Below are 9,944 nucleotides of genomic sequence, written 5' to 3' on the forward strand. Positions count from 1 at the left end.
GAAAAACCCCCCCCCCCCCCCCCCCACCGGTGATGTGGAAGAACACAAATAACTGCGAACGGTCTTTGTTCTGTTTTTTTAAGTGTATCCTAATGTCTGTCACGCTTCCATGTTTTTGTGTTTCTTATCTCCTTTTTTTTTTTGTCCTTTGGCAAATGCAGTGTGTTATTTTTGGACGTGTGACATGGAAGGTATGTGTGAATACTGCAGTGCAAGGGAATCACTATATATAGTGAGCTTTGTAGTCCTTCACGACCATTTGCTGTTTCAACAGATGGAGCCTTCGTGTCGGCCTCCCCTCCCTTAGGTCACACAGGCATCATCACTCTGTTCTAGGCTGACATGTACTCAGTCACCTTCCCTCTGCCTAAGCGATTGTTGCTACTCCTAGTCTAAGAATAACTTTTTGCACATGGGCTAATTCCCTGGCAGCATTAGGGTTAAACCATCTAAATAGTAAAAATAGCAGTTGTGTGAGGGGGGAGCAGAATCCCGGCAAAGCTGCCGGCCTCTGTAATAAGCTGTCACAGTTAATTCTCTGAATTGCAGGAGTAGAATTTTGCGTGCAGTGAAATGTAACCCTGGGTAAAGTTTGTGGAGGAAAGCTGCACACGCACAGAGGTCGGAGAAAGACACTCTTGAGCCTTTGGCTGTCAGTAATCAAATTTGTAACAGCGGACCAACTGACTGAGCTCGTATAGAAGTCAAAAGCAACCGGCCACCAAAGGAAAAGTAAGATGGACAGAGTTACGGCAGTCAAGGTTTCTAAACACCACTGGGCAGGGTGATGGAATTAAGTTTAAAGGGAAGCTGTTGAGAACATCAAATTTTAGACTTTTTTTTTTTTTTCCTTTTGTGTTTCAGTAATTTCTACAATGTCGACTGAACTAGTGGAAGACGAGTCTCAGTTCTACTGTAACGCAAAGAGGTACTGGAAGAATGTTCCGCCTACAGTGGACGGGATGCTGGGCGGCTACGGACACATCTCCAGCATTGACATCAGTGGCTCCAAAAGGTTTCTACAGAGGTTCCTTCGAGTGAGTAGACCTGTATGTGCAGAGGTTTCTGTCACCCGTTGTACTGTAAATAGTCCTCAAGTGTGTAAAGCCGGTAGATCCAGATATACTGAATTGAATGAAGGGGGGTCCTGTGAGTACTATCATCCACGTTAAGGCCACATCCATACCTGTGTATTGCAGCAATGCATGGTACATTTGTGTTTATAGAATCGTGTCCTGCCGGTTCCATAGTAGCCGGTATCATCACTGGAGCATTGAGTGCCACACACTGGGGGGGGGGGGGGGGGGGATTTATCAAAACTGGCGCAGACAGAATCTGGAGCAGTTGCCTATGGCAACCAATCAGCTTCTTTGTTCAGTTAAGATTTGAAAATGAAAGGGAGATGCTGATTGGTTGCTATGTACAGCTGCTCCAGATTTTGTCTGCTCCAGTTTTGATAAAGTCCCCTCAAAGTGTTGGTGTCATCACTGGAGCATTGAGTGCCGCACACTGCATCAGTGTCATCACTGGAGCATTGAGTGCCGCACACTGCATCAGTGTCATCACTGGAACATTGAGTGCCACACGCTGCGTTGGTGTCATCACTGGAACATTGAGTGCCACACGCTGCGTTGGTGTCATCACTGGAGCATTGAGTGCCACACGCTGCGTTGGTGTCATCACTGGAGCATTGAGTGCCACACGCTGCGTTGGTGTCATCACTGGAGCATTGAGTGCCACACGCTGCGTTGGTGTCATCACTGGAGCATTGAGTGCCACACGCTGCATTGGTGTCATCACTGGAGCATTGAGTGCCGCCCGCTGCATCGGTGTCGTCACTGGAGTATTGAGTGCCACATAATGCATTGGCCCTCCTAGTTAAAGTGGAACTTCATGCAGGTAAGCTTCTAATTGCAAAAGTGACATGCTACGTCTCTTCTGCAATAAAACCAACTTACCTGCCTCTTCCCAATATTTAGAATGTACAATGAGCCATACGTGCACAGCTTAGTGTACATTCTTTGTGCTGGAAAGAATGAACTCCTGTGTAAATGCACAGAATGTCATTCTGGCCCAGCTAATCAAGATTGCCCGAGGATCCTGGACTCAAAAGAACATTGGGCAACGATGCTGGTGCCAGCAAAGGATCAAGGGTAGGTGAGTTTCATTCCAGTTTAAATTCCCCAGTAGAAGTATAGACCTCATATGTCTTATCTGTAATCGTTGTTTGCTGATTTACCAGTCACACAGTTTACTTGAGGTAACAATGCACAACATTAATTCATGTAGTCAGGGAAAGTATAATGATTTTGGGTCTATTTTATATTTATTTGTCTGTCTATCTCAAATAAAGAAGAAATACCCAACCAATCCTCAATCCAACCGGCTAGACCGGTCCCCACAGCCTCTTTTCCCCCCTCTGCTTCAGTGGTCTAAGCCTGCTGATGTTATCATGTCTAATACAATCCATTCACCTGCATTAGACATGAGGATGCCACGGGACATACCATAGCCTGGAGGGGGAGAGAGTCACTGCCGCAGGACTGAGGATCAGATGAGTATTTCCTCTTTTTCCCCCTCAGAGAAAATCAAGCACTTAACCCTTTCAGTGTGGGAGTAGCATGGAGTAATAAACTATAGTAATATTCAGAAATACATTAGAGGTTTCATATGCTGTGTTAGTCAGCTGAGACTATAGTGATTGGAAGCAATTCTCCTCCTTCCTGGCGTGGCCTCCTGCTGGATCTTAAAATAAAACAGCTTGGTGCCAATGCTGAGTTTTATTCTGCTGAACATGAATCCCAGGTGTAAAAACTTAAATGGTTCTCTTTGCCAGCACATGCAGAATCAATTACTTGATGTCATTCCTAGATACGGGAACACTGTATACTATTCTGAGCTGTAAAATAATGTTTTGCATGTGAGAATTCCATACTTGTCGTTTTTTTTTTTATGAATTACATACCGTCCACATATTGCCTGGCTTCATTTAAAGGGTTAGTTCACCTCTATAGTAAACATCACAGTGCAGCCAGGGGGCCCAGTAGGTTAGAAATCGTTGTTCTGTTGCTGAAATTCAGCTTCCCGCCATCTGCGGCTTTCACCTTGCAAAATTCCTATTTTGCTTGTAGAGTGAGGTCCCCTGCCACTCCTGTCCAGGCATACTGTTGGGCGCATTGAATTGTAGCGCATGTAGTTTGATCACCGGGCACTGAACTACAGTGCCAGATACACGGGCAAAGAAGGAAATGCAGCTCTGCTGGCGCATCTTTTGAAAACAGCCTTGAAATGCATTATAACCGAATGGAGGGATAAGCATTGATTTTTTTAAACAAATGACTTTGCACATGCTGATTGGAATCTATTGTAGAGATTCATTCACAAGTCACAAAGGTGGACTAGCCCTTGAAGTGTATGCCAGGGCAAAAAAGCAAAACAAAACAGTACATCTCTGTGATATATGCACATTTCCCCACAATTTAGCCCTTTAAAATCACAGCAAGAAATGCAGTGCACTCCTAACATCTTCTTTGTGCCGACAACACAATGATTTTACAGCACTGGAGTCACAACCAGTGTTGTCAGCCCTGCCTGCTGGACTACAGCACAATATACACCACCCCTCTCTGCCCCACTTCACATACACTGATTTCGTAACAAGAAAAACAGTGACTCAAAAGAACCTGCGTACACACTGTGGGTAGAGAAAGGGCTCCTGGGAGATGTAGTTCTGAGGGATGTGCCTACATCAATAGAAACTGACTTCCTAGCAGCTGCTCCTGCAAGAATTTTAAAAACCAGGTAATGACCATACAGGATGTAATACAAGCTCTTTCTCAATACAGGGGCAAGGTAAAATTAAAAAAAAAATGCTGGGACATGACGTGGAGGGGGAGAGAGAGGAAGTCTCAAGATACAGACAGTGATCACGACCAACTTGCTCACAGTTTAGATTTGTTTAATTCTTTATTTTTTCAAAAAATACCAAGAAAACAGCAATATGTGTAAAGAAGAAAATCAATATGAAGGATAAACAGAGAACAATATTCACCTTGTGCAGAACCTAATAGAACAGGGATACATGGGGCAGAGCAGGCAGTATATTGGACCACAAGGATTAAAAGGAGGGCCGGGTTGTCAACCAATTAGCCCAGCAGATCATGCGCTTGGTCCTTGTCTGAAACTAGCACTTGTGGGTAGGGCTGCAACAACTAATCGATGATAATCGATAAAGAGAATTCTTGTCAAGGATTCTCATTATCGATTAGTTGTTGCTGCCGTGCCCCCGCACCTCCGCGGCCTGCCGAGCCCCCGCACCTCCGCGGCCTGCCGAGCCCCCGCACCTCCGCGGCCTGCCGAGCCCCCGCACCTCCGCGGCCTGCCGAGCCCCCGCACCTCCGCGGCCTGCCGAGCCCCCGCACCTCCGCGGCCTGCCGAGCCCCCGCACCTCCGCGGCCTGCCGAGCCCCCGCACCTCCGCGGCCTGCCGAGCCCCCGCACCTCCGCGGCCTGCCGAGCCCCCGCACCTCCGCGGCCTGCCGTACCTCCGCGGCCTGCCCCCCTCACGGCCGGTGGTATAAAGCCGGCATCAAGTTTTCTTATCCAGCGGCCAGGAGAAATAGCCAGCCTGCTATTGGTTATTTTAAATTGCAATAGCAAGTTGGCTATTGTACCCGCCCACTGCTTGCTGCCAATCAGCAGAGAAGGACCTGAAGGAGAACTTTCTCCACTGCATGCTGTATTTACATTCAGCTGCCTAAGCTGATCGGTCCTGAAATGTCACTTCTATCTGACTTTGTGGAATGTCAGATCGCACCCACAAAGTCGGATAGAAGTGACATTTCAGGACGGATCAGCTGTTCCAGGGCAGATTGGTTCTCATGCACATACGATCTGCGATGCCAATCTGCCCTGGATCAGCTGGAATTCTTCACCTTTTGCCGGTCACATATTTTACCTCCGAAAAAGTGGGCTTGATTACGTTAAAATGTGTGACCACGTCACCGGTCACACTTTCTAACACAGTCACAAACTTTGATAGAACACAGGCTGTAGGAAGTACTTGCAGTGACCTTGTGAGGAACTGTGTGAAATGTGGCTGCAGTGGATTAAGTGAAAATAAATGGACTTTTCTGACTCTTGCACAGTTTACTGGATAGCCTTTGTTGTTCATTATTTGGTTTTACTTATGTGAAATTTTCCTACAGCAGCCCTAACCCCTTACTCCTATTCCTAAATATTGTTGGGTAGTTATATTGGAAAAATGCCATTTGCCTCTCACTAGGCAGAGTTGTAAAGGGCTGCAATGGAATCCTGCTCCTCCCTCTCCCAGTCTAACAGAGTTATTCACAAAAGGGGTGAAGAGTTTGGAGAAGGCAAGAGAAGTGAACAATCTAGGCCAGCGGTTCTCAACCTGTGGGTCGCAAGTCACTGTTGACTAGACATGTGCGATTCGTTTCGTTACGAATCGAAATTCGTACGAATTTTCCTGAAATTCCGAATTTCGGAGCATCCGAAATCCGAATGGCAGTTTCCGAATTATATCCGAAATACGAAATTCCGTTAACGAATTTCGGATCCGAATTTCTTTGAAACAGGAACTAATATTACCCCTGTAAATGAGGTTGAACAGCATGGCACGATTTTTTTTTTAATCCGAGATACGGATCCGCTGCTGACCTCTGCAGGAGCCGGGCGTCTAAGCAGTCCCGGGGCTGAGAAGGCTGCATGGAGGCAGAGCAGGCAAGCAGGTAGCAGGGGCTGGGGAGGGCTTGTATTCATGTGAGTGGTGCTTCTATTTTTAGTCCCAAGTCCAGCGCCTTACTAATTCTGGAGTCCAGCGCTCCGTTGGAGGGTCACCACAGCTTGCCAAATGTTACCAAGGGGTCCCGGCCCCGGAAAGGTTGAGAACCACTGATCTAGGCCAACATAGCTGAACTGGACAGTGAGCTGAATTGGAGAATTTTTCCAAATCAGCTACTTTGGCCTAGATTGTTCACTTCTCCTGCCTTCTCCAAACCCTTCACCCTTTTGTGAATAGCCCTGTGTGTGTGACTGTGGTTCTCCGGTGTAGAAGTACCTTCCGTATTCACTTACATTATGCAATTAACTGTTTTTTGCTTTTTTTTTACAATTTATTTAAGTAAATTCTTCTTTCTCTCTCACAGGACGGTCCTCATAAGATGGGCACATCATGTGCCCTAGACTGTGGGGCTGGCATAGGTCGCATCACCAAACGTCTCTTGCTGCCAATATTTAAAACCGTAGACATGGTCGACGTCACAGATGAGTTTCTAAGCAAAGCGAAGAGTTATCTTGGGGAAGACGGGAAGAGGATAGGCAACTTCTACTGCTCCGGGCTGCAGGAGTTTGCTCCAGAGCCAAACCGCTATGACGTCATTTGGATACAATGGGTGATAGGTGAGAAGGTCGTCTGATGTTATTAGATCTCATGCATTAAAACTGGTGACTGGGAGAAGTGACGGGGTTGTCTGTGGCAGCCAATCAGGTGACAGAATTATTTTCCAAGCTGCACTGAAAATATTGGCTTTCCACATCTTTTAAACTATAGTTGTCTCATATCTTGCCATGAGGGTTTGGCATGGAGTCCTCCAACTGCTGAGGAATATGCGGCATCCGTCAGCTGCAGAGCATGTGCAATCTATTTAGTATTTCCATGGTAACATGTACCATGTTAGCTGTAGATCCTGTCAGTAAGCACACTTCCTGTTGTAGGTTGACTACGCTAAACCTCTTCTTGCAGTTGGCAGTAGTGTTGTCAGCCTTCCATGTGAGTTTCCTCAGTTGGCCTTTTGGGCTGCGTATCTGATACCTAAGTAGCTCAATGACCAACTCAAGGAGCACGTATGGTAGGCTGACAACACTGCTACTAATTGAGCATAAGTCCATATGATGAGTTATATGCCAGTGTGTTTAAGTGGCAACGCGCATGCTCGTGGGGGACTTTATTTTTTTTTTTTTATTATTATTTTTAGATTTATTTAATTTTAAAAACTTATTTTTTTTTACTTTACTTTGATTGCTATCACATAGGGGGGTTTACAATCCCCCATGTGATAGCAGATGGTGGTGACAGGTACTCTTTAAGGTGATGCTGGGGGTCCAAAAGTTAGGTGCCAGTTTGGCTTCACATACTTATAAATGTATATAAGTGCAATCTTTTAACCCCTTCATGACCGAGGCCTTTTTTTTCATTTTTTTTTGCACCCATGTTATATTCCACATTTTAGGACTGAAAAGTACTTAAAATCGCGAGAATCGCTTCTATTGTAAAGCCGATTGTCAGCTTTACAAGATTAAACAGAGTCCCGGCGGCTTTGTCTGCTTAAATAGCCCTGATGCTGGCGACGTCAGTCGCGAAGGGATTAACATATCCCAAGACTACCCCACCGATAAAAAAAGAATAACTGCTGTGTTAAAGGAGAACTATGAGGGGGGTGCTTTTCACTCACCTCATAGTTCTAGCCGACCTGTGACAATGAGACTGTCACAGGTCGACTCAGTAGATCGGGAAGTGAACACATACCGGCGTTCGCTCACCTCTTGATCCTGTCACGGAGAGCCGTGACAGGGGAGGGACTGGATTCCCCGATCCTCCAGCGCTGACTGGTGGAACGGACGGGGGAGGGGGTGGGTACAGCTGGCTCTGTCTCTAGATAGGCAGAGCCAGCTGTCACTCACGCAGCTGGGCGGATCCAGACAGAGTTGTCGGGATCCGCTCCGGCTGCGGTGTCTCAGTATACTGCGAGCTGTAGCTCACGATATACTGAGCTTTGGGGGATGGGAGGACGCTAGTTTGTGTCCTCCCGTTACCCTTAGGAGAACTATGGGGAAAAACCCTGACCCCATAGTTCTCCTTTAATGCTATTGACAGGCTGCATCGTATATATGTCCTTTTTTTGCTTTTGCCCACGGGACCGCTTTAGTTGTCATTGTTTAGTTGCACATTTGCTAATGGTCATCATCTTGGTGCAGGACATCTGACAGACAGCGACCTGGTGGACTTCTTAAAGCGCTGCAAAGCTGGCCTAAGACCCAACGGCATAATTGTCATCAAGGACAACATGGCCACAGAAGGCGTCATTATGGACGACGTGGACAGCAGCATCTGCAGAGACCTGGACGTGGTATGCAGAGTCATCAGACAGGCCGGCCTCTCCGTCCTGGCCCAAGAGCGACAGGAGAACTTCCCTGATGAAATCTATCACGTCTACTCCTTTGCCATGAGATAAAAGAAACGGCACGGGCTGCCCGTCAAGTCCTAACCATGACCCGTCCACAGTAGACTGCTTTTCCAGGAAAGCTTGTTTGTGAGCATGCTGAGTTTTAGAAACTGGACTACGGGAAGAAGGAAACTTGCAGAGTGCACATTGGCTGCAGAGGGGGCGATTTTGTTCGAGAATGAAGCCCATTGGGAGAGGGTGACCGCTGGAGAGACACAGGCCACGGTGAGGTCACGGAACAGCTCATCGATTGCAGACAGCCATATGTATCTGATAGCACGGACGGGGGGAAACAAAATCTGCCAAAATGCACATACTAGGTATAAAGGCCAAATAAATGTTTTTCAGACAGGCCGCTGACACAGCCAAGTGCTGGTGTTTTGATTAGAAATTGAAAAAAGGAGAACCAGCTTCCAAAACCATTAGAGTGGAACTGCAGACAAACAGTTTGTTGGATGACATTGAAGGGTGAAAGGGGTTAGGTCAGGGATGTCCAAACTGCGGCCCTCCAGCTGTGGTGGAACTACGAATCCCATGAGGCTTTGCAAGATTGTCACAGACATGACTCCCGGAGAGAGATGCATCATGGGATTTGTAGTTTCACCACAGCTGGAGGACCGGAGTCTGGACATCCCTGGGTTAGGTCTTCTGTTGGGGTTTTTATGACTGCGTCCTTGTTTGGAAGATTTTCCCTTCCTTCTTGTCTTTTTGACAATACCGGTGAGGGGAAATCTCCCCAGCAGGCAATAAACTCCAAGGACATGCTGGAAGGTTAATTGGCTCCTCTCTAAAAAAAAAAAAATTGGCCCTCCTATGTATGCATGTGAGATAGGGACCTTAGATTGTAAGCTCCTTGAGGGCAGGGACTGATGTGCATGTGCAACTACGTAAAGTGCTGCGTAAAATGTCGGCGCTATATAAATACCTGTAATAATATCTCGAGGAGTGTAACCCTTCACAGACCTACTGTAAAACGGTACTTTCATCGCTTCCGTATTCCCCTCGGTTCCAGGCCAGTGACCGAACAGGATGTAAGGGAAACTGTCCTCAATAACTTGATCCCTGTTTACATTATCCAAAACAAGATTCGTCTGGAGTTCCACCTAAAGAATCTCCGAGCATTCTATTGGAATAGGTCATTAGTAGGAATGCACAGATACTTTTCGAGTACCAATGCTGATACTTGGCATTTTCATGAGAACTACCAGGGTTGCAGCGGTTGTAGCTGGGACCTGGCTCTGGCACTCCACCACTGTCCTGAAATCATTAGTCTGTATTGTTTTAGAAAAACTGTCACATGACAATAAACAAAAATGTATCAGTACTTGTATCTGTGAGGACTTGGGCAAGTATCAGTACTCGTACTCGCAAAACTGGTATCGGTGCATCCCTTATATATGTTTATAAAAACAAAGTCATACATTTAGGGCCAGTTCACACCATATGTAGTTGTGATGCAGTCCGTTTATTTTAACTGCTGCAGTCAAAATACATCCCAATGCTTTCCTATGGACTTTCTTGTGCCTAATTCACACCATTGCAGTCCGTTCAGATGCAGTCAGAAAAAGTACTGCTTGTCCTATTTTACCTGCATCAAAACGCACTAAACCACAACGTAACGCATACAAAAAATAAACAGAATTGATTGTGGCATCACGCAGGGGAAAAAAAGCGCTTCAAAACGGATCGCAATGCAACTGCA

The 9,944-nt window shown here is 46.4% G+C and overlaps 1 protein-coding gene across 1 annotated transcript in view; it reads left to right on the plus strand.

Moving 5' to 3' along the window:
* The window catches only part of NTMT1 (N-terminal Xaa-Pro-Lys N-methyltransferase 1), a 10,549-nt gene extending 2,160 nt beyond the window's left edge, over positions 1–8,389 (plus strand). Inside the window, exons 2-4 of the mRNA XM_018563517.1 lie at positions 865–1,037; positions 6,167–6,419; positions 7,995–8,389. Of these exons, the coding sequence (XP_018419019.1) occupies positions 876–1,037; positions 6,167–6,419; positions 7,995–8,251 (672 nt within the window). The 5' untranslated portion in view covers positions 865–875 and the 3' untranslated portion in view covers positions 8,252–8,389. The remainder of the gene's footprint in view (positions 1–864; positions 1,038–6,166; positions 6,420–7,994) is intronic.
* Positions 8,390–9,944: the final 1,555 nt, after the last annotated feature.

The sequence above is a fragment of the Nanorana parkeri genome, unplaced genomic scaffold (assembly GCF_000935625.1).
Source record: "Nanorana parkeri isolate BGI_ZX_2015 unplaced genomic scaffold, ASM93562v1 scaffold669, whole genome shotgun sequence".
Lineage (NCBI taxonomy): Eukaryota > Metazoa > Chordata > Amphibia > Anura > Dicroglossidae > Nanorana > Nanorana parkeri.